At 56.1% G+C, this 27,374-nt stretch overlaps 1 protein-coding gene across 1 annotated transcript; it reads left to right on the top strand.

Annotated features, from left to right (window-relative positions):
- Positions 1-27,374, top strand: LOC114018516 (adhesion G protein-coupled receptor E3). Its single transcript, XM_043533208.1, has 20 exons — positions 1-113; positions 714-770; positions 2,051-2,188; positions 2,858-3,013; positions 4,727-4,882; positions 7,561-7,695; positions 17,335-17,466; positions 18,495-18,571; positions 20,247-20,351; positions 21,079-21,256; positions 21,764-21,996; positions 22,320-22,350; positions 22,785-23,179; positions 23,348-23,542; positions 24,083-24,318; positions 24,936-25,002; positions 25,783-25,874; positions 26,143-26,311; positions 26,428-26,535; positions 27,061-27,374. Exons 1-20 carry the CDS (start codon positions 47-49, stop codon positions 27,064-27,066), a joined length of 2,733 nt encoding a protein of 910 aa, XP_043389143.1. The 5' UTR covers positions 1-46; the 3' UTR covers positions 27,067-27,374.

Below are 27,374 nucleotides of genomic sequence, written 5' to 3'. Positions count from 1 at the left end.
CCAGGTCCTAGCAGGGGGCAGGGCTGGCTGAGGGGGAGACAGCCCCATGCAGCCCTACTGCTGGAGCGCTCCTCGCTCCGCCCGGCAGACAGTGTCACCTCCCAGGGGGGCCAGTGAGTGTGGGCCGGGGGGCAGGGCTTGGGAGAGTGGGTCTCTGGGGGAGTTCATGGGGCAGCTCTGGGCAGAGGGGGTGGGGGGCGCTGGGCAGTGGGCAAGGGGGTGCTGGGAGGCAGGGCACCTAAAAGTTAAAAGTGGTGGAGTTCCCCTGCCACCCGTAGCAGTTAAGAACTTTCCGGCAGCAGGGGTACCCTGCCGCTCCTGGCCGCCTCCAGGCAGCAGGGCCCCCGGAGCTCAAAGCCGGGGGGGCGGGGAACACCGCTGAGACCCTACACCTAGGGGCGCCCTAAGTATAAATCCAGCCCTGACAATGGGGGCTCCTGGTCTTTGTTGCTAATACACACAATAAAAGACCCAGTTGCCCTGGCCCAAAGTCCAGTTCCCAACTGGAACCAGTTAAAAATATTAACAGGGATCCCAGCTGGGGCTGATTTCCCAGAGCACCAGGTGTCTGCATTTTTAATTCCACCATCATCAGGGCACTGACTGGCCCTTGGCCCAGGATTGGCAGGACTGGGGCGGCTGGGGGGGCGGGTGCATCTGAGTGGTGGTTATCATCTGTCCATGGTGCCTTACCCTGTCTCTTTGCCTTCCAGGGCTCTGCATCGCCCTGTGCCTGTGGGGCACCGTGGCCCAGAATAATGGCGTACAAGGTAAGGCCGACTCCTCCTGGCTAACCTTCCTGAGCGCTCCCATCTGCCCGGGGTCTCTGGCCTCCACCCCCTCCGGTCCCTTCCCTTGTGGAAGGTGAGCAGAGTCAGGGGTCTGGTGAGCCAGGAGCAGCCCCTTGGCGTGGGCGTCTTCGGGTGGGATTATAGAGCACGGAGTGTACATGCAGGGGAGAGGAGAAGGCGCCCTGTGTAGCCCTCACCTTCCCATCCCAGCCCCGTGGCCAGCAGAGAATAGACACTGGGGCCCAGGGCTCTACACTGGGGGCTGGAGTGAGGGGCAGATCCCCACTGTAGCCAAGGGCCATGTTATTGACCAGCCCAAATCAAAGCCCCTGATGGCTCAGATGTTAGAAGTGCCATTTGTACGTGCCCCCCTCCCTCTAAAATCAGGCTGAATTGAAACCTGGAATCCATGTGCCCAGCTGGGGGTGGCGTCTGGGATCAGGACTCTGCGCCCCGAGCCCAGCTCTGCTGCGAATCCCAAGATGGGATTTGGGCAAATTCCCATTGACCCACTGGGGTCCCCCGGTGCTGCACCCACCCTGCTCCGTCTGCTCCCATCCCAAGCCCTGCAGCTGGCTAAGCTGCACTGGGATCCTTCCCCTCACGCTGGCCAGAGGGACGGATCCCAGTGGAGCCCCCAAACACCGGGCAGCTAAAGGATCCAGGAGCGCCCCCCGTAGGCCGGTCACAATCTGGGTCATGGGAGGCAGCTCAGGATCCAGACTAGCCTCGCACCTGATTCCGCTCTCAGTCAATCCAGAGCAGAGCCGGGCAGGAATTTCCCAAGGAACCATTTTTTGCCAGAAAATGCCAATTTGGTTCGGCGGAATGTTTGGTTTTACTCGGGGGGGGGGGGGGAATTGCACTCGGGGAGAGATGAAATAATTTTCAAAACGAAAAATTCCCGTTTTCCGGTTCGAAGCGAGGTTTGGGTTTGAAATTGACGCTAATCAGAGTAACGACGACAGCAACAAAAAGGAGACAAATTGGGTGAGATTGAAAACGTTTCACTTGAACCAACACCCGGCTCCGGCGGCTCTGCCTGTCTGTGCCGGGGGCACCCCCGGGGAGCCAAGGCCTCCTGTGTAGCCGAGGGCAGCTTGTTGCCAGGCGGTGGATGGCGTCGGAGCTGTTTGCCAGGCGCCCAGGGACGAAAATCAGCGAATGGGGCATGTGAAAGGACTCGATCCCACTGTGGGGGGAGGCGGGGGGGCCGCTCTGCACTGGCTGACCCTGCCCAGCTGTTCCCGCCCCTGCAGGTACCACTGAGGACTGCAACAACCATATGTCCTGCCCACCAAACGCCAAGTGTGTGAACAACACCCACTGCACCTGCCTGGATGGGTACCGGCCAAGAAAGTATCGCTTCTTCACCAACACAACGGAGACCTGCAAAGGTAATGGGGCTCCCACGTTGTCCTGCGGGGGGCTGGGACAGAGCAGGGCATTAAGGGCCAGAGCCGCCAACTCCATTGACTCCAGGGCCTGTGGAGGGTGCTCAGCCCGGCTGGGGAATGAGTGGGGGCAGGAGCGAGGATCCTGGGGATCAAACCGGGGGCCTCCAGAGTGAGCAGCAGGAGCTGCAGCAGCAGGAGCCAGGAGTCTTAGGCTCTGTGAATTGGGCACAGGGTGGGGGCCCCACGGATCCCTGCCCAGAGGAGCAGAATGGGGCAGCCCTGGCTACCCTCTCACCCACACCCCGCAGGGATCCAAGGAGGGAGGGGGCAGAGGACAGGCAGCTTGTCATTCCCCAACCCCAAAACACAGGGAGCCTGGAGCCCCAGGGGGACGTCTCCCCACCCTCCCCTCACATGGGGGATCTGGGTGTTTGTGGGGCCGAACCCCGCCCCTTCTGCCCCTGTACCTGGGACTGGAGGCTCAGGGGGCTGTTTATGACATTCCAGCAGCAGAAATGGGTAACTGAGAACCACGGCCTTAATCACTAACTGCTCAGGGCCCCGGTCTCCTGGGTCCCATTACCCAGCTTAGTGCAGGGGACTCGGAGGTGTGATACAGGGAACGTCTCCCTGCCAGGACTGTACAGAGCGTCCCCTCTTGCATTACAGATATTAACGAGTGTCTGTGGCCGAGGCCGCCAGACTGTGGACGCAATGCAATGTGCATGAACACGGCTGGGACTTACTACTGCACCTGCATCGATGGCTACAAGCTCAGCTCTGGGAAAACCAACTTCACAGACGCGAGTGAGAACACCTGCCAGGGTGAGCGCTCCCCTGGCCCCCACCTTCTGAGACCCCCCACACACACACAAATGCTCGTTCCAGGCCTGGCGCTGCACTGGGGCTGCTGTTGGCTTTGGCAGTGGCCTGGGGCCGTCTGCGAGGCTGTGATGAGACGTGGCCCTCACCTGCTCCCGCAGAGCATGGGGCACTTGGACAGGGAATAAACCCTCGGGGTTAGAAACAGACCCACGGAGCAAACTCCTCATGCTGCAGAGATGCGCGGGGGAGAGAGGAGGGGACCCTTCTGGCCCCGGCATGCAGCATCTGAGCGGCTAGTGCCCTGCGGAGCCTGGGAAGTGGCCCCGGGAACAGCTCTGGGAACTCGGCTAAAGCGTTCTTGACTTGGCCCCCGGTCCCCTATTGCTTGAGCTTCCGCTGGGGGCAGGCAGCCATGCTCTCCTCTGGCCTCTAGGGGGTGCAGCTGCTAGTTCGAGGGACCCCAAGTTCCCTGCGTAGGCAGCGCTGTGAGGGGGCATGTGCTGTGACTGGCATTGCCAGCCCAGCCCCGGGCTTCCCTGAGGCACCCTGGCTTCCAGCGGCATGGCTCGGAGACACACGGGCTGGCCAGCTCCGCACTCAGGGACATACGGGCTGGCCAGCTCTGCGTCGCTCCCCTAGGGCAGGGAGTTTGCCCAGGGCACAGACCGAGAGGTCTTTCTGAGCTCACAGTCCAGTGGATTTGGAGACCCCTTTGCATTGGTGAAGCTGGCGCATGCACCAGTGCAAGTCCCGTTGCAGGGGATACCCACATGCTGGTGTCTCCACCGGGGGACGCTGGAACTTCCAGCTGCTAAATCGCTTTGTGCTGGTCCCTGTCTGTGCTCCCTGAGGCCCCGAGTCAGCAAAGCACATGCTTAGCTCCATCCCTGCACAGCTACGCACTTAATTCGGCTCCAGTGGATCTTAAGTGCACGGCTGAGCTCGTGACGACAATCCCAGGCATTAAAAGAAAATCAGATTAGCTTAGAAAATCGCGAGCTTTAGAAAGACCAGTGAGCAAGGGGGCAGCCTGTGGATTAAACTGAATTGAAAAAGGGGAAAATTCAAAGCAGATACAAGGAAATACTCCTCCTCCACCCAGGGCAGCATTAGCCTCTGGAACTCACTGCTACCGGGGCATGGAGGCTGTGAATATGTTGGGTTTTGAAGAGGGACTGGCTGTTTCTATGGGGAACGACAATGCCTGGAGCTGTGCTAGTTAGAAACAAAGCATCACATCCTCTCCCTGGCAGCCTGCAGCTTAACACAGGGTTATTCTTAGAATCCAGAACCCTAGCACACGAGGACCCCAAACAGAGAGAGACAAAGCAGGCTGCTCCTGAAGGCAAACAGGCACAACTAACCCCACTATGCTCTAGGCTGGCTCTTTGGCAGACACACTGCTGGAAACCCCAGATCACCTGCTTGTCACCTGAGCCCCCGAGCATGCAAGAAGCTCCGGGAAAGCCCCTTGCAGATGTAAAGTGAGAGCTTGTGATGCTAACACAGTTTTCAATACACCATATTCTCGAGTGGCCGTTCCGCTGCCGGAGCAGCCTAGCGTGGCCAGAGCATAGCTGAGAATCAGGCCTGTGATTGTTAAGCTCCCAGGGGCCCGGTCGCCTGGGTCCCATCACCCAGCTCAGTACAGGTGGATGATACAGGAGCGTCTCCCTGCCAGGACCGTACAGAGCGTCCCCTCTTGTGCTGCAGGTATTGACGAGTGTCAGGGCCCGAGCCCGGCAGACTGCGGACCCCATGCAAACTGGACCAACGTGCCTGGGAATTACTCCTGCACCTGCATCGATGGCTACGAGCCCAGCTCTGGGAAAGCCAGCTTCACACACGCGAGGGAGAACACCTGCCAGGGTGAGCTCTCCCCTGGCCCCCACCGCACCCTGCTCAGTCCCCCTGCACCCCCCACACACACCCCCGCGCTCGTTCCAGGCCTGGTGCTGCACCAGAGGCTGCTGCTGGCTGCAGCAAAGGCACCTGATCCACTCACCGGGGCTGTGATCAGCCGTGAACCTCAACTCCTGGGGCCAGGATCTCCCCTGCCTCGGTGTTTGGATTGGGAATAAACCCCTAGGTTTGCGGGGAGGCGCCGGGGAGACCGGTGGGGACCCTCGCTGTCCCCAGCACAGAGAATCCAGGCTGCTGGAGCCCCCTGAGCCTGGGAAGGGACCTCGTGTATGGTGCACACACAGCCCAGTGCGCTCTGCCCCTATGGGCCCTGGGGAGCAGGGAATAGCCCCAGCCCAGGGCACCCCGGCCACGCCCCCAATCTGCCCCCTCCCTCACGGCTGGGAGCAGAGCCTTTTCCAGCTCCACACTGACAGAGAGCCCCCTGGATGGGAGGGTGTTTCCTTAGGGGGCCATTATGCCCCCTTAGGCAGCCAGGGCGTCCTGACGGGAGAAGGGGCCAGGGGGTTCCAAGCCCTCATTTGCGACATTCAGCCGGTAGTTAGAGCTTGTACCAAGTCCCAGCCGGCCGTTCCCATGGGAACTGCCCTTTACATCCCCGTTGGGGGGCGCAGAGCCCCGGGTCGGTAGAACTGGGAGAACTCAGGAGCCCATTCGTTCAAACGCTTCCCCTGGCAGAGACCTTGCCCAGCCGTTCCTGCACCCAGCCCCAGCCCGCGGGGGATAACCCCAGCCAGTGTCCTGGGGCGGGTCGAGGCACAAGAAGAAGTCAGCGCCGCAGTTATCTCAGCCAGCGTCCCGGGGATTGTCCGGGGATAGCTGGTATCGGGAGCCGTGGGGAGAATCCCTAGGGCTTGCCCCTGGGGGGAATTGATCGCGATCGCTGTTCTCTTTGGAAGTGCACTGATTATTCCAGACCAGAGTGTCCAGATGGGGAGCTATTCCACAGGAGTTGTTACTGTCAATTTCCCCGTGTACTGAAGCCCCTGGAGACACCCAGTCTCAGCTCCCTGCAACTCGGAGCGAGTCTGGAAGCCTCGGGACACCCGTGTGCCTGAGGGAGGGGAGAGCTCTGGCCACCCCACCAAGAACCCAGCGCATGGCGCCCCGTCTTCAGCAGACAGAGCGTGGGAGCAGGGGGAAAGCGCGTTGGAGCAGCGGCTGTGGCTGGATGTGTGTACAGCACCTGGCACCACGGTGCCCCGTCTGCGGCGCTACCTGCTATAAACATCCCGATCGAACCAGGACAGGTGGGATAAGGATGCTGGAAGCTCCGTTCCCATCCCGCGTGGACTCTTGGAAGCCTTCGGGGGCGGAACCCGATCGTACGTTGTTCCCGGAGTAAAGCAGGGCTCTGGAAACGCGGCGCCGCCTTGGTGCGTTCGGGAGAACCCGCGAGCGGTCGCAGGGTCGAGGGGCAGAGGAGGCAGAACTGGGCAGGACGCAGCCGGTTGGTTCTCCCAGGGTTCAGTCTGCCCTGGGAGCAGCTCAGCTTCTGAAGAGGCGAAACGGAGGCGCCGGCCAGGCTGAGACATAAGTAACGCTGGCACTTGCACGGTACAGACGGGATCAGAGCTGAGGCCCGTCTAGCCTGGTATCCCGGCTCCCAGGGGCCAAAGCCAGATGCTGCCGAGGACGGTGGAAGAGCCCTGCAGTGGCAGCCGGGGGATAATCTGCCCTCACTTCCTGGTCTCTAATACTCAGGTGGGCTGAAGCCCACAGCAGGAGGTTCTCTCTCTTCCCAAACATTTGTGCCCTTTAACTCTGATCACTCCGGCTGTTCTCATCATCCGTATGAGTGTCCAGTCGCTCCTTGAATCCTTCTAAAGTCTTGGCCTCAGTGACTCCTGTGGTGAGGAGTTCCACAGGCTAATCGCACATTGCGCAGAACAGCCTTTCCTTGGCTCAGTTTCGAATTTCCCCTCTTCTAACTTCCCTGACTGGCCCCTGCTCTCGTGTTATGAGATGGGGAGAACAGAAGCTCCCCATCTCCCTTCTCTATCCCCGTCAGTCACGTATAGACTCTTAGCACATCCCGTCTTACATTCACTCTAAACTGACAGTCCGTCTTTTCAATCTCTCTCTGTAGAGGGCTTTTCCAGGCCCCTGATCATTCTCATTGCCTGTCCCTGAACCCCCTCTGGTTCTGCACTGTCCTTTATGCAAGGGGGTGCCCAGGGCAGCTCATGGGATGCAGAGGGGGTCACCCCATTGACTGATATCAAGGCATTAGACTAGCCCTCATGTTGTTCTCTATCCCCTTCCTCCAAAGCAGCTCCCCATTTGTCCCTTCCAGGGGCGGACGGCTCATTCAGGCATTGCCATCTGCACTGATATTGCGGCACGGGGCATCGCCAGATCCGCTTGATAGCTTTAGCAAGCAGCAGGCACGTGTCCTGGGGGGGGGCTGCTTTTCCCTTCCCAGCTGGAGCGGCTCATTCCAGACAATAGCCAACTTGCTCCCGTTCGCTGACCCAGTAACTGAACTCCTGGCTCTAACCAGCCCCGTCTCCCCAGAGCACGGTGCATTTCGGACGCCTGGAGGATCCCCCAGCAGCGTCACCCCAGTGCCCAAGGTACAGCTCCTAGATCAGCTTGACCTAGCGCTTTCTCTCTCCTTGCAGACATTGACGAGTGCCAGCGAAACGCCACAGTCTGTGAGCCCCACGGGAACTGCATCAACATGCCAGGGAGTTACAGGTGTAAATGCAGTTGGGGATTTGGGAAGAGTCAAAGGGATTCGTCTAAGATCTGCACAGGTACAACGGGAGCTGGAAACAGTCGTGGCAAAGGCATGAAGTTTCTGGCTTTTCTGCAGTGTTGCTAACGGGTGGCATTGCCCTAAAGCCCCACCTCCTGGAGTCACGTGGTCCCTTTTTGGCTAAAATCAAAATTAGGGCGTGGCCCACATGAGGGACAAAAACCTGCCAAACGTTACGCTGGGGTGACTGACAGCTCCCAAACCAGAGTCAAACAAAACGAAGCCATAATGGATTTTTTTTTTTAAATCTCATGATTTTTTAAACCAATCTCATGACTTTTTTACAGCCTGGCTCAGGGTTTGGGGCTTTTCTTGATTGCTTGGCGTTGACGATGCTGTTAATGCACGGCCACTGAGCTTACCCAGGACCTCTGAAACTAACCCGCACGCATGGAGGGTGAAATTAACCAGGTTGCCCTGAGGTCTCGCGCTTTCTCTGTGCCACACCCGGGCAAAGTGTCTGTTCTGACTCCCAGCCTGTCTTACAATTGGAAACTGAGCCCAGGGACTGAAGGTCGCCATGTCTCTTGCCATGCTGCTTAATTCCGCCGAGGCTCGAGTGTAAGGCATTGGGGACGTCATTAGAAGCTGCAACATCCCCCCAAACCTGCAGCTGCAATCAGAGCCCAAGATGCTCTTTCATAGCAGAGCTTTGAGGAGGGGAAGGTCAGGTCTTTGCAAAGCAAACTGGGCTGAGACGGAGCCGAGGACTCTATGTTGGACAACCTTTAATAGAGCTTGGGCTCAGAAAGCCCATTAATTTCTGGAACCCCATTAACCTAACCCTCAGCAGCTGCTAAGGCTGGGGAAGGAGCTGGCATCACCAAGGAACCAGCTTGAGTCATTAGCAGGAATCAAACCCAGGACTTGTCTGCTGAAAGCACACAGCGCAGCTGCTGGAGCTAAGGGAGTAACTCCATTAGCTAGTCATTGTAGCAGGCTGTTATCTACTGTGGCGAAGTCGGGAATAAAACGTCGGTAGTAGCCTACCACACCTAGGAATGCACAGACCTTCTTCTTTTGGGTCGGCAGGGGCCAGTTTTGAATTGCCTGTCGCTTATTCTTTTGGGGCTTCACTATGCCCCTTCTCACAATATATCCCAGGTACCTAGCCTCTGCTAGCCCTATGGCACATTTAGCGGGATTAGCAGTGAGGCCAGCCCGCCTTAAGGTGGGAAGTACTGCCTCAACTTTCTCCAAGTGGGTTCCCCAGTCTGGCGTGTGGATGATGATATCATCTAGGTATGCAGCTGCACAACTAGTTTGGGGGCGCAGCAGCTTATCCATGAGGCGCTGGAATGTGGCTGGGGCCCCATGTAGCCCAAAAGGGAGGACGGTGTACTGGAATAGCCCATCTGGGGTGGAGAATGCTGTCTTTTCTTTAGCTTCTTTGGTCAGAGGAATCTGCCAGTACCCTTTTGTCAGATCCAGTGTAGTCAAGAATCGGGCACTACCCAGTCGGTCCACCAGTTCGTCGATGCGTGGTATGGGGTATGCATCAAACTGGGATATTTCATTCAGTCGGCGAAAGTCATTACAGAATCTCATGGTACCGTCAGGTTTAGGCACTAGAACAATTGGACTGGACCACTGACTGTAAGATTCTTCAACAACCCCTACTTCTAACATTTTCTTTACTTCGGCCTTGATTTCTTCTCTTTTGGCTGCTGGGATTCGGTAGGGTCTCAATGTTACCTTGGCTCCGGGGATCGTGCGGATATGGTGATAGGTCTCAGTCGTCCGCCCTGGTTTTGTAGAGAACACATCTCGGTTGCGATTAATCATGTCGGCTGCCTCGATCTTTTGGATCGGCGTCAAGTCGGATGATATCCTCACTTGCTTGTCATCCTCCTGGGGAAGGGTATCCTGCATGACTAAGCATGCCTCTCGATCATGCCAAGGTTTTAGAAGATTGATGTGGTAAATTTGCTCCGATTTCCAGCGGCCTGGCTGCCGCACCTTATAGTTCACCTCTCCCACGGCTTCGATTATTTCCTAGGGTCCCTGCCACTGGGCCAACAGTTTACCTTCTGCTGTGGGTACCAGTACCATCACCCGATCCCCTGGTTGGAACCGTCGAAGCTTCGCTTGGTGGTTATAATGGGTTCGTTGGGTCTCCTGTGCTCTCTCCAAGTGTTCCCGTACAATGGGCGTAACTCGGGCTATCCGATCTCTCATCTGCAGTAAATGCTCAACTATGTTCCTTCCGGGATTTGGCTCCTCTTCCCAGGCTTCTCTGGCTATATCCAGTATGCCCCGAGAGTGGCGCCCATATAGTAGTTCGAATGGAGGGAAACCCGTGGAGGCTTGCGGAACCTCCTGGATGGCGAACATGAGGTAAGGCAATAGGGTATCCCAATCTTTCCCATCCCGGCTCACCACTTTCCTGATCATGGCCTTGAGGGTCCTATTGAACCTTTCGACAAGGCCATCTCTTTGCCGGTGGTATACAGAGGTCCGCAGGGCTTGTACATGGAGCAATGAACAGAGATCTTTCATCAACTTGGACATGAAAGGTGTCCCTTGATCAGTCAATATCTCCTTGGGTAGCCCAACCCGGGCAAAGATCTGTACTAGCTCCTTAGCTATTGTCTTGGAAGCTGTGTTGCGCAGGGGAACAGCTTCTGGGTACCGGGTTGCATAGTTCAGTACAACAAGCACATGTTGGTGGCCCCGAGCTGTCTTCTCTAGGGGCCCTACCAGATCCATGGCTATCCGTTCGAAAGGAACCTCTATTATTGGAAGAGGTATCAAAGGAGCCCGCAAGTGCGGGCGAGGGCTATGTAACTGACACTCTGGACAAGAGGTGCAGTATCGCCGGACATCTTCATGTACTCCTGGCCAGAAGAACCTCCGCAGGATCCATGCCTGGGTTTTCTCTACCCCTAGGTGTCCTCCCAACAGGTGACTGTGAGCGAGACTCAATATGGTTTTTTGATGTTTTCGTGGCACCGGAAGTTGTTGTATCTCTTGCTCCTGCATCTGCACCACGCGGTACAGGAGATCTTTCTTCACTATAAAGTAAGGTCTGGGACCCCGGACCTTCCCATCCACGGGTATCCCATCGATCTCGGCCACCTCTTTCCTGGTGTTATCATACCTGGGGTCCTCTGCCTGGTCCCGCCCAAAAGTCTCTCTCCCGGGACTAACCTGCCCAAGTTCCCAGGGGCCGGCTGCTGCTTCTTCCAACGGCTCGCCGCCGTCATGGCTGGGGGCAGCTTCTGGCTCACCTTCTGTGGTGGAAGTTTCTCTGTCGGCTGCTCGCGTCCATCTGCCTACTAGGGAGGTCTTCTGGCACTGGGTCAGGATCTGGGTTCCCAAGGCCTTCGCGGCCTTCCTCTCTTTTTTTGTCTTCTGGGTCTTTCGGGGCGGCTGAGAACAGATCCTGAGAAATCTCAGCTAACATTGAGGGTTGACATTCCCCCGGTGACGAGTCGCTGTCCTCACGGTCCCCACCTCCCTCCAGCCTCTCCAGGGGGAGTAGGAGTAAATTATCAACCCTGGATAGTCCCTCCCAATAACTACAGGATATGGGAGTTTAGGAACTATGCCCTTGGTCACCTCAGTGGGGTTTCCCTGAACCTCTGTCTCCACTGGGATGGGGGGGTAATGGCTCACGGCCCCATGCACGCACATCACTGCTACGCGTTTGGCTTGTAGCAGCTGACTACTTTTTACCAGCTTACCCGATATGAGGGTGATAGCACTCCCAGAGTCCACAAGCGCTGTAGTCTCTGCTCCATTTATCCTCACTGGCCTGGTGTAATTATGCGGGGCTAATGCGACCCCCGCGAGGTGGATAAGGGAGCATGGGACCTCCCAATCCCCCAAGTTACATTGCATAGGCTCCTCGGTGCTGGGACACTGTGCTGCTATGTGTCCCCACTCCCCAGGCATAACATCTATAATTGCTTTTAATCACTCCCCTATCCCAGGGGCTAGGGGGTTTAGTCCCGGGGTTCCCCCCACTCAGGCCAATCCCTTCCTTCTGGGGTCCCGCTGGTTTTCGGGCCCCCCCACCTCCTTCCACCAAGGACTCCCCGGGGGTTTGGCTGCCCAACCTTCCAGGGTTGGGCTCGGGTGCTTGCTTCGAAAGGGGCCTTCCTTGGGTAGTCGGGTCAGTTCCCTGGCTGTCATCCATATTTCTACCAGTGTGATCATCTCGTCGTACGTGGACGGATCGTTCTGGCCTACCCATTTGCGGAGATCTGGCGGCAGTCCCCGCATGTAATGGTCTATGACCAGGGTCTCCAAAATCTCCTCCTGCCTGCACACCTCGGGTTGTAACCACTGCCGCGCAAGGTGTATGGGGTCGAATAGCTGGGACCTCGGGGGTTTGTTCTCCTGGTATTTCCACTCATGGAACCTCTGGGCCCTTACCACTGCCATTACCCCTGATCGTGCTAGGATCTCTGCCTTCAGATGGGTATAGTCAGTGGCATCCGTGGCAGGCAAGTCAAAGTAGGCCTTCTGGGCCTCTCCACACAAACAAGAATCATAGAATCATAGAATATCAGGGTTGGAAGGGACCCCAGAAGGTCATCTAGTCCAACCCCCTGCTCGAAGCAGGACCAATTCCCAGTTAAATCATCCCAGCCAGGGCTTTGTCAAGCCTGACCTTAAAAACCTCTAAGGAAGGAGATTCTACCACCTCCCTAGGTAATGCATTCCAGTGTTTCACCACCCTCTTAGTGAAAAAGTTTTTCCTAATATCCAATCTAAACCTCCCCCATTGCAACTTGAGACCATTACTCCTCGTTCTGTCATCTGCTACCATTGAGAACAGTCTAGAGCCATCCTCTTTGGAACCCCCTTTCAGGTAGTTGAAAGCAGCTATCAAATCCCCCCTCATTCTTCTCTTCTGCAGACTAAACAATCCCAGCTCCCTCAGCCTCTCCTCATAAGTCATGTGCTCTAGACCCCTAATCATTTTTGTTGCCCTTCGCTGGACTCTCTCCAATTTATCCACATCCTTCTTGTAGTGTGGGGCCCAAAACTGGACACAGTACTCCAGATGAGGCCTCACCAGTGTCGAATAGAGGGGAACGATCACGTCCCTCGATCTGCTCGCTATGCCCCTACTTATACATCCCAAAATGCCATTGGCCTTCTTGGCAACAAGGGCACACTGCTGACTCATATCCAGCTTCTCGTCCACTGTCACCCCTAGGTCCTTTTCCGCAGAACTGCTACCTAGCCATTCGGTCCCTAGTCTGTAGCGGTGCATTGGATTCTTCCATCCTAAGTGTAGGACCCTGCACTTATCCTTATTGAACCTCATCAGATTTCTTTTGGCCCAAACCTCCAATTTGTCTAGGTCCTTCTGTATCCTATCCCTCCCCTCCAGCGTATCTACCACTCCTCCCAGTTTAGTATCATCTGCAAATTTGCTGAGAGTGCAATCCACACCATCCTCCAGATCATTTATGAAGATATTGAACAAAACCGGCCCCAGGACCGACCCCTGGGGCACTCCACTTGACACCGGCTGCCAACTAGACATGGAGCCATTGATCACTACCCGTTGAGCCCGACAATCTAGCCAGCTTTCTACCCACCTTATAGTGCATTCATCCAGCCCATACTTCCTTAACTTGCTGACAAGAATACTGTGGGAGACCGTGTCAAAAGCTTTGCTAAAGTCAAGAAACAATACATCCACTGCTTTCCCTTCATCCACAGAACCAGTAATCTCATCATAAAAGGCGATTAGATTAGTCAGGCATGACCTTCCCTTGGTGAATCCATGCTGACTGTTCCTGATCACTTTCCTCTCGTGTAAGTGCTTCAGGATTGATTCTTTGAGGACCTGCTCCATGATTTTTCCAGGGACTGAGGTGAGGCTGACTGGCCTGTAGTTCCCAGGATCCTCCTTCTTCCCTTTTTTAAAGATGGGCACTACATTAGCCTTTTTCCAGTCATCCGGGACTTCCCCCGTTCGCCCTGAGTTTTCAAAGATAATGGCCAAGGGCTCTGCAATCACAGCCGCCAATTCCTTCAGCACTCTCGGATGCAACTCGTCCGGCCCCATGGACTTGTGCACGTCCAGCTTTTCTAAATAGTCCCTAACCACCTCTATCTCCACAGAGGGCTGGCCATCTCTTCCCCATTTTGTGATGCCCAGCGCAGCAGTCTGGGAGCTGACCTTGTTAGTGAAAACAGAGGCAAAAAAAGCATTGAGTACATTAGCTTTTTCCACATCCTCTGTCACTAGGTTGCCTCCCCTCCCACAAGGGGCGAGAATGCTGGCCCACTGCTGCTGGGACCACACCTCACGCTGAGCAGTCCTTTCAAATGAGAGGAGATATGCCTCTACGTCATCTCCTGACGTCATCTTTGGCAGACAACCAGTGGCCCTCAGGGTTCGCGTCCCGTCGGACCTCCGGGCCTGGGTGGTGAGGATCTTCAGCTGGTCCACCACCTCTCTCAAGAAGGCATGATCTTGGGTCGCCTGGCTCATCAACAATTGATTGGTTTCCTGCTGTAGCTGCATAGACTCCTGTTGTGCCATTGCCTGAACCCGGGTAGCCTCCTGCTGGGCTGCCGTGGCTTGTACCAGAGCCCTGACCACCTCCTCCATTGTGGTACAAAGCAAACAAACCAAAAAAAAAAATCCAAAACCACAGTGCACTTTTTTTTTAAAAAACCTCTTTCTTCCGCCACGCTGTGAATGAAATCCCACTCCTGACACCAGTTGTGACAAAGCTCTGTCCTTGCCTCCGTGGGTCCCGCGTTTCCTGGGGGATTTCGCTAGCCTCAGAGGCTCACCGTGATCCTCCATGTAACCCTTCTCTCTCTAGAGACAAGGGTCACAGTCTACTGAGCCGTTTTCATCATAAGCCAGTGAGGGAGGTGAGGAGAAGTTATCCTTCCTTGCACAGTCTCTGTTGTCTCCCAGTCTCAGTGATTAATAAGGGGGCAAAGGTGGGGCAGGGAGCCTGGGCCCGCCCTCTACTCCGGGCTGCAGCCCAGGGACCCTAATAGTATCAGCTATGGTAGCTGACCTTTTAGAAACATGACAAGTACAATTCCCTGGGCTACTTCCCCCACAGCAGCCCTCACTTCCTCAAGCTCCACTTCACCCTTACCTCAGGGCCTCCTTCCTTGTGCCTGATATGGTGTGTACTACTCAGCCTCTCCAACAGCACAACTTCCTCCCACAGCTCCTGACATGCACCGCCTCCTGACTAACTGGGAGGCTTTTAACTAGTTTCAGCCAGCCCCTGATTGGCTTCAGGTGTCCCAATCAACCTAGCAATCTCCCTGCCTTCTGGAAAGTTCTTAATTGGCCCCAGGTGTCTTAATTGACCTGGAGCAGCTGCCATTTCACTTATCCTGGGACCAGGGATTTGTTTAGCCTGGAGCTAATATATCTATCTCCCACTACTTTTCTATAGCCATCTGGCCTTGCCCCATCACACTACTTATGGGAAACAGCCACTAGAGCAGGACAAACTTGCTCTCTCCTTGTTCCAGGGCTCAGCGGCCTTCACTAGAGGCTGGCACATACAAGCCCCCTCACAGGCATGGCGTAGGCCTGTTGCCTTCCAAGAGGTTTAACAATGGAGCAAAAGTTGAGTTTCCTGCCAAAGGAACAAGGGATTTTTTCCAGCCGTGATGCACTCCCAGCCGTGAGCCAGGAGACACAAAGCTCCTCTCAGTGAGGGGTGGGAGGGCAGAGGGTAAAATCTGCATGGCGAGGCAGGGGAGACACATTCTTGGCCTTCTGTGGAGGAAATAAGCTGAAAGAGACAGACCTAGTGGGTAGGGTATGAGACTGGGACTCAGGAGACTTGGGTTCTAGTCCCAGCTCTGTTACTGCTAGGTGTCCTTGGGCAATTCTGTGCCTCAGTTTTCTCTCCCACTTCTTGTCTATTTAGACTAGAAGCTCTTTATGGCAGTGTGTGTGAAGCACTCTGGGTGCTGCCTTTATGCAAATAACGACCCAGGGGAAGAGGCATAGCGGGAAATAGCAAAACGCTGTCACGGGAAAGAGAGAGAAGGGAGTCAGAGAAGGAGCTGCTGGAACACGGCTCAAGGGAAGGATCCGTGAGCACTCTTGACTCTCCCCACTGATTGACTTCTTTGCTGATGTCCTGGTGAAGGGGATTTTAGCCACAAGGATTTCTGTGAGAAGCAAAGGCGTTATGAATAAATATCAGGGAGAGCTTAGCAGCCACAATGAGTGCGTCTCTGCACGTACAAGCCGGGTCCCCAGGTAGAAAACCCCGCTCCCTGCATGGGGTGAGTGACCCCGCTGCACTATGGAGCCCTGACATCCCCCATGTGTCCCCCTTTGACCAGGAGCTGGCACTATCCGCGTTGGCAGCCTGGCGGGTGTACGGCCCTCCAACGTTTGGCTAGATCACGGCAGGGCTCTCTGCGCCCGAGCAGGGCAGGGCCCGTCTGTCGGATCAGACTCTCCACAGTTGTGAAAGGCCCCAGGACCTGCGAGGGCGGTAACGTCCCCTCCCTTTGGGGCCGGATTGCTGAACTGCTGGGTGGCAGCTCCGGCTGGGGCTATGCTGGGGGTCAGGCTGGGCAGGTCTCCTCCAGCTTCAGTTTCCACAGGCCGGATCGGCACCGAGTGTCGACCTAGCGTCATCCGTCCGAGGGCTCGGTGGATTTCCCCGCAGAGCAGTGGGCCTGGGGGTCACAGCAGGGGCCGGGAATGGACGTTGTCAGGCCGCTGCTCACTGCGCAATGTTAGGAATAGGGGGATCCCCTGGATCCAGCTGGCTTCCAAACAACCCCTTTACCAGCCGTGCAGGGCCTGGCCAAATGTTGGGGGTCTGCGGGCTTCTGCCATAGACCCCCATGAGCACCACAAGAGAGCAAAGAAACTAGATAAAAGGGATACCACCCAATTCCCCTGCATGCCCCTGAGTGCAGCCCACCCACCCTTCTCCTAGTGCTCCATGGGAGGGGCGGTGCTGGGTGTATCCCAAACCGGGAGGGGAGCCACTGGGCTGGGGTCTGTAACGCTGAGCACGGCGCCCCCTTCTGGCGACTAGCTCCAGTTCAGCGCCCCCTTTCTTCTCTTGGAGTCGCAGCTGCCCCGTGTCTCGGCCGTCCGGCCAGGCCATGCTGTGATCCCCGTGCTGGGGGAGTCTTTCAAAGTCAGACCCCTCTCTCCTATTCCTGCCAGCGAAACCCTTTCACCAGGGCTCCTAGCCCTCCTCGGGGCTTTCTAGCCCCCCTTGCCTCAGGCCCCCACCACTGGGCCCAGCCCTCGGGCTGTATAGAAGCCCCCCCTCCCAGGCGAGCTTCCTTCTAGCTACCGCCCTGCACGCAGCCTAAGTCGCTTCCCCTTTGCAGCTTAACTGGCTGATCGGCCCCCCGCCTTAACCCCGCTCTCTCAGGGCTGGTGCAGGGAGATCGCAGGGTCCTGGTCTGGCAAAGGTTGGGCCCCCCGGTCTGGGGGTGAGGGAGGGGTTGCGCTGCAGGGATTGGGGCCCTGCAAATAGCAGGGAAGAAAGGAGAATAGAAGGGGGGGGTTAGATGGAGCAGACAGACTGACCGACAGACCACGCCCCCTGCAATCAGTGGGGGGGTGCCTCCATGGTCATTCGCCCCCAGTGCGCCCCCAGCCGTGCTGTGTGTGACACCACCACCACCCCCCGCTTTCCCCTCTCAGACATCGACGAGTGCCGCAAGACCCCAGATATCTGCGGCCCCAGGGCTACGTGTATCAACACTAAAGGGAGCTACTGGTGTGAGTGCCGGGCCGGCTACGTCCCCTCCAACAGGAACGCGACCCTGTGCCAAGGTGGGTCCTGCCGCTGGGGACATGGAGGGGGCACCTTGGGGGGCTGGGCAGGGCCTGGGGTTACACAGGCTGAGGTCTTGCCCGAGGGGGCAGCGAGCTGGGAACTGGTCTGGATTGGTGCACCAGCCCCCCTGCTCCCCATGGACGGGGTCCCTCTGGGTCTCAGCCCTAGCAGGGGAGGGCTCAGCCTCCAGGCCCTCACCTCCCCCCAGCCCAGCCTGTCCGTCCACTGGGGTCTTTCCGGTTGTCTCAGAGCCACGGCCACCAGCGTGCCCACGTCTGGCTCTGGGCGCGGAGCAGGGGCCAGGCCGGGGAGGGGGTGGGCAGGGCTGCCAGGGGCCGGGTGTCTCTTCCCTCGGGTTGCCAACTGTCTAATCACACAAACCCAAATACCCTTCCCCGCCCCTTCTCCGAGGCCCCGCCCCACTCACTCCATCCCTCTCCCTCCCTCGCTCGCTCTCTCCCACCCTCACTCACTTTCACCAGGCTGGGACAGGGGGTTGGGGTGCAGGTGCGGCTGTGGGGTGCAAGGTCTGGGAGGAGGTATTGGATCCTGGAGGGGGCTCAGGGCTGGGGAAGGGGGCGGGGGTGCGGGAGGGGGTGCGGGATGCAGACCTGGGAGGGAGTTTGGGTGCGGGAGGGGGCTCAGGTGGCGCTTACCTCGGGCGGCTCCGAGGCAGCAGTGCAGCGGGGCGAAGGCATGGGTGAAGGTGGGTTTTCCGCAGTGGGCAGAGGCGTCTGTACCCAGCAGGTCTCTCTGCAGAGTCGATAGAAACATGTCAAGAAGTCTCAGAGACAGGAGCAGGAGGCACAGCCAAAGCGGAGTGTAAATGGAACGTAGAGAGAGACATTGTGAGACGGGGAGGAAGGGAGGGAGCTGCATGTTAAACTATTGGCAGTGCGGGACTGGCACGTGGACAGAGAGCAGCCGTCAGGGCTGGGAAGAGAAGGGGATTTTCCCCCAGGCAGGAGTGAGTTGACATGAAAATCTGATATGAAAGCTCTAACGTCTGCTCCTCTCTACCCAGAACTCCAAGTCCCCAGCATGAACTCCAGTGCTGAGTTTGAGGGAATCAAAGAGACATGCAGGAATTTCTCTCTGCAGGTACATTTGAACCCATCATTCATTTGTTGGGGATTTTGCTCTGTGTTTTGTACCACCAATATGGAAATTCCCAGACAAAACCCTTTGCTCTTGGTATTACGGTGACCCCTGTAAACCCCATCCAAGATCAGGGCAATGCTGTGTTTGTTCCTTTCATCGCTGGGACTCGATCCTCCTCATCCGACTAGTAGAGCGGAAGAATTACTTCTCGTGTCTTGCTTACAACGCTCCTGCTAATACATCCCAGAATCAGGTTCGCTTTTTTTGCAACAGCGTTACCCTGTTGACTCATATTTAGCTTCTGATCCATTATGACCTCCAGATCCCTTTCCGCAGTACTCCTTCCTAGGCAGTCATTTCCCGTTTTGTAAATATGCAACTGATTGTTCCTTCCTAAATGGAATACTTTGCATTTGTCCTTGTAGAATTTCATCCTATTTACTTCAGACCATTTCTCCAGTTTGTCCAGATCATTTTGAATTTTAATCCTATCCTCCAAAGCACTTGCACCCCTCCCAGCGTGGTATCATCCACAAACTTTATACGTGTACTCTGTATGCCATTATCTAAATCGTCGATGAACAGAACAGAACCGGACCCAGAACTGATCCCACTCAATATGCCCTTCCAGCTTGACTGTGAACCACTGATAACTCCTCTTTGGGAACAGGTTTCAGAGTAGCAGCCGTGTTAGTCTGTATCTGCAAAAAGAACAGGAGGACTTGTGGCACCTTAGAGACTAACAAATTTATTTGAGCATAAGCTTTGTGAGCTACAGCTCACTTCATCGGATGAAGTGAGCTGTAACTCCCAAAAGCTTATGCTCAGATAAATTTGTTCGTCTCTAAGGTGCCACAAGTACTCCTGTTCTTTACTCTAGGAACAGTTTTCCAACTAGTTATGCACCTACCTTAGAGTGGCTCCATATAGGTTGTCTTTCCCTAGTTTGTTTATGAGGTCACGTGACACAGTGTCAGAAGCCTTACTAAAGTCAAGATATACCATGTCTACCACTTCCCCCCTATCCACAAGGCTTGTTACCCTGCCAAAGAAAGCTATCAGGTTGATTTGACAAGATTTGTTCTTGACAAATCCATGCTGACTGTTACTTATCACCTTATTGTCTTCTAGGGGTTTGAAAATTGATATCGGACCTTTTAAAACTTCTGTAGCTTTCCTAGTGGCTGGTCCCCAGACTTACACACCCATTGTCTTCCTGCAGAGAGCATTGAATCTACAGACCATATACTCGGATTTCTTCTGCTGATTTTCATGCCGTTTCTTTCCAATATGCATCTCCATGTCTCTCTGCATCAGCTTTCACTTCCTCTTTCCTCTCCCCCACGAGCACTACATCATCTGCAAATGCCACGTCCCAGGAGACGACTCTCTGGCTGCTTTCTGTCAATGCATCCAGCACTGACGTGAACAAAAAGGGGCTTAGTCCCAAGTCTTGATGTATTCCCGCTGTTACTAGAAACTGTTCCCTTTCTCCACACATGAACCTCTTGCTGTGGCAACAGCACCATTGTATATGTCCTGGACACGTCTGATATAAAAGCTTTATTCACTCAATGAGGGGTGTCAGGATCAGGCCCCTGCATAAGGCAAACACCAATGTCGGTCGCCTTTCAGCCCCTGCAGAGCTCACCCCCTGCCCTGGGTCTCTCTGCAGGTAAAGCAGAGCAGCGGAAACAGCAGTTGTTGCAATTTCTTTAATTCGACCTTAGAGATTCTGATGTCCACGTGTGGAGACGGGAGTGCGACGTTATCACTGGAGGTGAGAGGCTCCGTCCCTTGAATGTGCTCTGCGGGCTAGTGCCCCTGAGTGTGCCCAGAGCCCTGCGTGCTGCTGTGCCGGGTTAGGAGTCTCACTGGGGGGCAGGGAGACATGTAGATCCTCTTCAGAAAAGACCTGTGCCCTTCACTGCTGTGGGGCGGGGGGGTGCACCCTCTCGTGGTGTTTGTCTGTGTCTGCGTGCACATGCCCTCCAGGGGTGTGAGTGCATGTTTGTGTTTGTCCACCCACATGCACCCTCTAGTGTTCAGACCAGTTGTTGTTCATCAGAGGTGCTATACTGCTAACGCTTAATGGGGATTCTCCTTCAGCTCATCTGTCATGACCTGAGTTTTTCAGGCAGCAGGATCTGGGCTCTATCCCTGCCCTGCCAGACATTTCTGAGCAGCTGCTGGACGAAGCACAGAGACAGCCTAGGAAGCCATCGGCTTGTGACAACGTTGTTCCCTGTCATGTGTAATGGCGGGATGGGGGAGCAGGAGCGAAGAAGGAATGACAAAGGGTTCTAGCCCCAGTTGGCCTCAGGTCCCAGTGTGGCCCCGAGTCAGCCGCAGTGGACCCCCTTTGTAAAGGGCTCCCCCTCTGGGAGTACTGCAGCCCCCGAAACTGGGAGAGGCTGTGATGCCCGATGCCCCCTGGGAACACATGGGACATGGCACCTCAACCCCCAGACTGCTTGCTCCCAGGGCTTTTCCTTTCCTGTCCCCAGAACACGACTCGCTCTTTCAACTCCCTCCTGAACAGCACCTCCCTCTGGGAGGTCAGAGACAAGCAGGAGGTGGGGTCGGCCGTGACGGTCCTGCTGCAGAGCGTGGAACTGGCCGCACTGGCCACTGCGCTCCAGTCCCCGGAGAGGACAACACAGAACGTGACGACAGAGTCTCTGGGTGAGGGGGGACGTGTGGCTCTCAGCGCCACCTGCTGGCTGCTGCGAGACACGGGGTTATACACTGTGCCCCAAATCCACTGGAAGTTAGAGCCTGTATGCCGTTGTGGATGTGAGCCTGTGTTCAGTACAGACCCAGAACAGCACTGCCCCTGCACCAGGAAACAGAACCCAGCCCCACCAGGAACAGCAATGCCCGAGAAGGGTTTAAATGTAATATTTGGCATTCCACCACGAGGGGCCGCCACGCTGAGCCAGGCACCTACCTCCACCCCTACTACTCCCCCGGGAGACACAGCCAGAATGGGGGGAGGGGATATGGGGGGGTGATCAATGGAACTCACGGGGGGGCTCCAAACTTCCCCCTCCCACAGTGCAGAAGAGCCCTGAAGCCCCCCAGCTCCAAGTGGAGTGGGAGGGGGGTGGATCTGGGCCAGAATGGACAGATTCCCAGGGAAGGGGTTTCACAGCGAGGGGCTCTGTCATTCCTCACCCCCACCCCCCGCAGCTATCCAGACGCGGCTCGTCACTGGGAACTGCAGCCGGGACAGCGAGGTCTTCACGCTGAGCGCTCACAACGACACGATGGAAGTGCACTGTGATACAGTCACCGGGGCAGCCACACAAGGTACCATCCTGGGGATGGCAACACCCAGGGCCCAAACCACGGCACAGAGCAGTTCCCGGGCAATGAACCCCAGTCTGGGTTCCCCCGTTCTTCCCTCCCTCCCCATGGATCCCCAGGCCAGGCCCTGGCCTCTGTCTCCAGCCCTGGAGTTCTCCTTGCTGGCTGACCAGTGGTTCTCAGGCTGTGGGCCATGGAGCTGACACCTTCCTTCCTGGCTGTCCCACAGCTTGAGCCCCAAGCAGTGAGGAGTTGGGGGCACAGAGGGGAGACGGCTCATGAGAGGGGCTCTGGTATGAAGTGGGCCCAGCGAATGGAAAGGGCAGGGACGCCCTAGTCTAGCTAGACTCCCAAATGGAGATGTGGGGAACTAGGGTAATGTGTACCCCTACCCTCAGCGGCCATATTCAGGGCCCCGAATGCCCATTAACCTCTCCAGATCCGCGAACTTCACCCTGCGCCACAGACAGGTGCGTGGAGGAAGATCCCCTCGCTTTACTCCATATCTGGGCCTCTAGAGGGGCATATACAAGGCACAATCTCCTGTCTGGCATTCGGACCGTGCTGCCTTTCTGGCTCCCGATGGTCCTAAGAAGCAGAGGCCTCCTTTTTCCTGACGCGATGGGGCTGTTTGACTAGAGGAGGAGAATAGGGGTCGCACCACGACACACGGCCGTGCAAAGTGCTCTAGGGTAACAGCTCCGCTTAGCTCACCCCTGAGCCGGAATAACTGGACAGCCGCTTTCTACAGATAGTGGAGTTCAGGAAATCAGCATGAAACACTTTGATACGGTGATGCCGTGGTGAGGGTGCATATGTGTTTGTGCGCACAGCACTGCCCCCTGCTGGGTGCAGTCAGAAGTACTCGGCCAATGGCCACGTTCCGTTTCGTGCTAACGGCTAGCAAGGGTTTATTTCCCTTTCCCTCCAACAGCAGGGCCTGTGCGTTTGGAGCAGCAGGATCTGTGCTCTCTCTCGGCTCTCACCGGGATGGCCCCAGTGGGCGCTGGGGCTGCGTGGGGAGAGCCGTGGAGCTGTAGGTGGCCTCGGGTTTGCTATAGACATGTGATAACAGAAACGATGTTTTGTGGTCCCGTGAGGATGAGGATGATTCTGTTGTGTTTCCAGGCCATAAAACAGGAGGAAGAGGCTCTCTGTGTCTACTGGAAAGTAGTGGCCGAGAGCGGCAGCTGGTCTCTGGACGGCTGCACCGCCGTGCACACGAACAGCACTCACACCACCTGCCGCTGTGACCATCTCTCCAGCTTCGCCATCCTAATGGCTCCCACCACAGTGACGGTATCTCACTGTGAGACTCGGATCACAGGGCTGGACCCTGAGCTCCGCGCTCAGCCATGGGCAAAGCTCTCCCTGGAGCGACTGGAGGTTTTGCTGGGGGAAAGACTGAGTCAGAGCCGAGGGGGCTGGGCTGGGGTCACTGGTGATTCTCCCTTTGCTGTGTTACAGGAGAGTGAGCCACTGACCATTGTCACCTACGTGAGACTGGCCCTCTCTCTGCTGTGCCTCTTCCTCGCCATCCTCACCTTCCTCGTGTGCCGCTCCATCCACAACGTCAGCACCTCCCTCCACCTGCAGCTCTGCCTCTGCCTCTTCCTGGCCGACCTGCTCTTCCTCACCGTGGTGACCCGCACCGGCAGTCGGGTACGGCCTGATTCTCCCCTGCTCTGCTCCTCCACTCGCTGCAGGGCTGGGGTGTTGGCTTTCAACCCCTCTATGCTCCCTGGATTCTGGGCTGTGCAGGACACGGGGGATTCCCAGGGGGGTGTTTCCACCCTGTTATGCCCCTTCACACTGGGCACAGTGGTCTGAGTGTCCCCAACCCCTGGAGTTCAGCCAGTTCTATCCGTATATCAGAGTGTCCCTTTGCCTCAATTCCTCTCCTACGTGACTTGCCCATGGTCACCCAGGGACTCTGTGGCAGGGCTGGGAACAGAACCTGGATCCCCTGAGCCCTGATCCCCTGCTCTAACCACTAATCTCTGCTCCCTTCCTGCACCAGCAATGTGCACCCGCAGGACCCTCCATAGACCGAGGAACCTGCCGTCTCTGAGTCACGGAGCACTATAACTGGAGAACTGTGCTAACAAGAATCCCGGTGTGACCCCCCCACACACAGGTCTCCCCCATACTCAGCATTTCCCTTCCCCACTGCAGTGTCCCTGGGCTCTCTGTCTTCCCCAGGTGGCGTGTGCTGTCATTGCTGGCTTCCTACACTACCTCTTCCTGGCCGGCTTCACCTGGATGTTCCTGGAGGGGCTGCACCTCTTCCTCACCATCCGGAACCTGCAGGTTGTGAATTACACCAGCGCCAGCCGGTTCAAGAAGAGATTTATGTACCCGTTCGGCTACGGAGTCCCAGCCCTGGTGGTGGCTATTTCTGCAGCGGTGAATCCTGGAGGCTACGGAACTTCCAAATAGTACGTGCAGAGCCCATCCCGAAGGGGAGCCGGGATGTGGCTTCCATGCGGTTGTCCGGCTCACCCCAGGTCTGACTTGAACCCAGATTTCCCTGCTCACCCTGCCTGGCAGCTGACTGTCCCCCTGGGACCCTTCCCATCCCCAGGGACACTAGGCTGCCCCGAGCGCTGTAGTTGAGTTGCCCACCTGTCAGACATCTACACTCCTCGCCCCACTGATGATGCGGAAGAACAAGCCAGAAAGATCCCAGCTTGACTCCCAGGTCCCAGGCTGGGTTTGTGGGGCTGGTGGGTAGGAAACAAACGCACCTTCTTACTGTGGGCAATCCCTGAGGATCCCCTCTCAAGTGAGCGACTCCATTAAAACAGGGTGTGGCGTGTTCTCGACAGCCCAGTCTAGATCCTCATCTCGTGTTTTCAGGGTAGCTCCACTTCCTGAGGTAGATGGGGAGGGCTGTTAGCCTGGTGCCCGCAAGAGCGTCGGCCATGTCACAGGCAGGCCGAGATCCATCTCGCTTTTGAGAGCCAGCTGCCCTGTGACACCCCCTCTCTACCCCGGTGCTGAAAAAGGGTCGTAATCCCGTTAAAGTCACCTTCTTCTTCCTCCCTGCCTGCAGCTGCTGGCTCAGCCAGGACAGAGGCTTTCATTGGAGCTTCCTGGGTCCAGTCTGTGCCATAATCCTGGTGGGTACCTCACAGAACCACAGGGCCCCATTCTCCTCTCACCTCTGTGACCCCATTGATTTCAGTGAAGCAGGTAGTAGAATGTGGTCCATAAAACACAAGGAAAGACCCAGTTAGGTCCCGCCTGGCTCGTCTGCTGTGGTCAGTCCCGGGATTAGTCCCTGAGCTGTATCCCCAGGCCTACAGCCTTTACTCGGGCACAGCTCCCATGGAAGTCAGTAGGAGTTTTGCCAAGTGAAGACAGCAAGAGTGTGATCTAGTCTAGTTAATGACCCAAGGAACGAGGAAGGGAGAGGGCTACACTCTGCAGTGGTTGTTGTAGGGGGGAAACAAATGTCCCTACATATTCCTCCATAACCCCTGGGGAAGTTGCGGGGAGGGGAATATGTTACAGCCTGAAAGTGGCAGGAAGTATTCTCGAGGCAGGATCTGGAGTCTCTGAGCCAGATCCTGCTCTCAGTTACACCAGTGTAAACCCAAAATAACTCCTGACTCCACTGGAGAGGCTCCATATTGAACTCTGAGCAGCATCTGGCCTCTGTGATCCCATTGATCCATCTCAGCCCTGGCTGTGCTGTCAGCTCCATGCATGGGGAGGGACCGAGAGCTGCCAGGAGAGGGGATGATTCCCACAGGAGAGGGGATGATTTCCACCAGAAATGAGCAGTCCCCATTTCTGCAATGTTAGGCTCGGTCCCCTGGGATAGTTCTCTGCCTCAGCTGGAGTCACCAGCCCCAGATGGGATGTTTTACAGGAAATATTTCCCACTGTTCCCACAGATAAATATAATGTTCTTTGCCCTTACCCTGTGGATCCTGAGAAACAGACTCTCCTCCCTCAATGCAGATGTGTCCACCCTCAGAGACCACAGGTGAGAAGGCAACGAAACAATCCTGGAGGGTCAGATGCCTTGGTTTGGAGGGTCCTTGGCACTGGGAGGGAGGGAGGGATTGCAGGACGGGAACAGCATATCTAGGATCCATGGGAACAAATTCCCACAGTGTTTGCTTTGACAGTAACCCTGTTCCACATAGGAAAGCTGGGGCCGGTACTTCCACCCGACTCTGTCCAGATCCTCCTGATGCAATTGCTCTCCATAGGGTTATTGTAACGGGATCTCTCCATCTGCCTTTATCCAGGTTACTGACCTTTAAAGCCATTGCCCAGCTCTTCATCCTGGGCTGCACATGGAGCCTTGGTCTCCTCCAAGTAGGACCAGCAGGCACGGTCATGGCGTATTTATTCACCATCGTCAGCAGCCTGCAGGGACCCTTCATCTTCCTGGTGCACTGCCTCCTCAATCGGCAGGTAATGCCCGCGGCCCGTCAGCGCCCACCCAGCGCCTTCACCGGCCTCGCGGTGGCCATGTCTGATCTCCTCAGAGTTAGTTACATAGTGCAGTGACTGTGTCCCTCACTCTCCAGGTGAGAGAGGAGTACAGGAGATGGATCAAGGGATTCCGAACGTCCAGCACGAAATCTCAGACATCCGATCTATCCATGTCTGCTGTCCCCACCACCAGCACCAAGACGGTAAGAGGTCCTCTGCTCTGTTCCAATACCAGCCTGTGAAACACTCATCTCTAGCTGGGTCTCCTTACTGCTGTAAAGGTGCTTTGCCCCCCGAATGACTCAGGATTGGTTATGAGCCAGCTGGGAAAGTCACTGGAAGTGTAAGTGAGTCGGTCACTATCGAGGAGTATCCTAGATGTCTTAGGCACCAGAACAGAATGCCCTGTCCTGGCCCCTCCACATTTCCTTCCCTTGGCTCTCCTGAGAGCTCCAGGGGTCACTCACTGTGGACGAGGCAGGCATTGGCTCTTGCAGTGTAATGATCTGAATATATCAGATTGTCCCTGGGATTGAAACCTTGTCAGTGCAGACGAATCATCCCCAATGAGCAGTCAGCACTGTGAAGAATTTCCCTTGGCTCCATTATCCCTATGGGTCAGGATCCAGGGGCTTTGTGTGTCGCCTCCTAGAGACAACCCGCCAGTTTGCACATTCCACTCTCCGTGGCCTTGGAACCTATTGTCATTGTCCTGCTTTTCTTGCCAGGAGTAACCCTTCTGCCAGGTGGAGGCGGCAACAACCAGGGCCGGGTTCAATACCTAGCAGTTCCAATACAAAACAGAACCAGCCGGAGCCCCCTGTGATGTTGCACTCCCTACGCTTTATGGAAATATGCTTCTGAATATGACATAACTGGAATATGCTTTACGCTAAATACCCCTTGTAGGGTGTCTTTAGAAAGCTTGTAATCTACTAAGTGTGTTCATCCTATTTGTTTGCATGTTTTATTTCTATATCTGGAGTTAGGAGAATAAGATATAAACTTGTATCACTGATGAAAAACATTAAGTGGAGGCCAT

Source organism: Chelonia mydas, chromosome 20, assembly GCF_015237465.2.
Source record: "Chelonia mydas isolate rCheMyd1 chromosome 20, rCheMyd1.pri.v2, whole genome shotgun sequence".
Lineage (NCBI taxonomy): Eukaryota > Metazoa > Chordata > Testudines > Cheloniidae > Chelonia > Chelonia mydas.
This window is presented reverse-complemented; position numbering and strand designations above follow the sequence as displayed.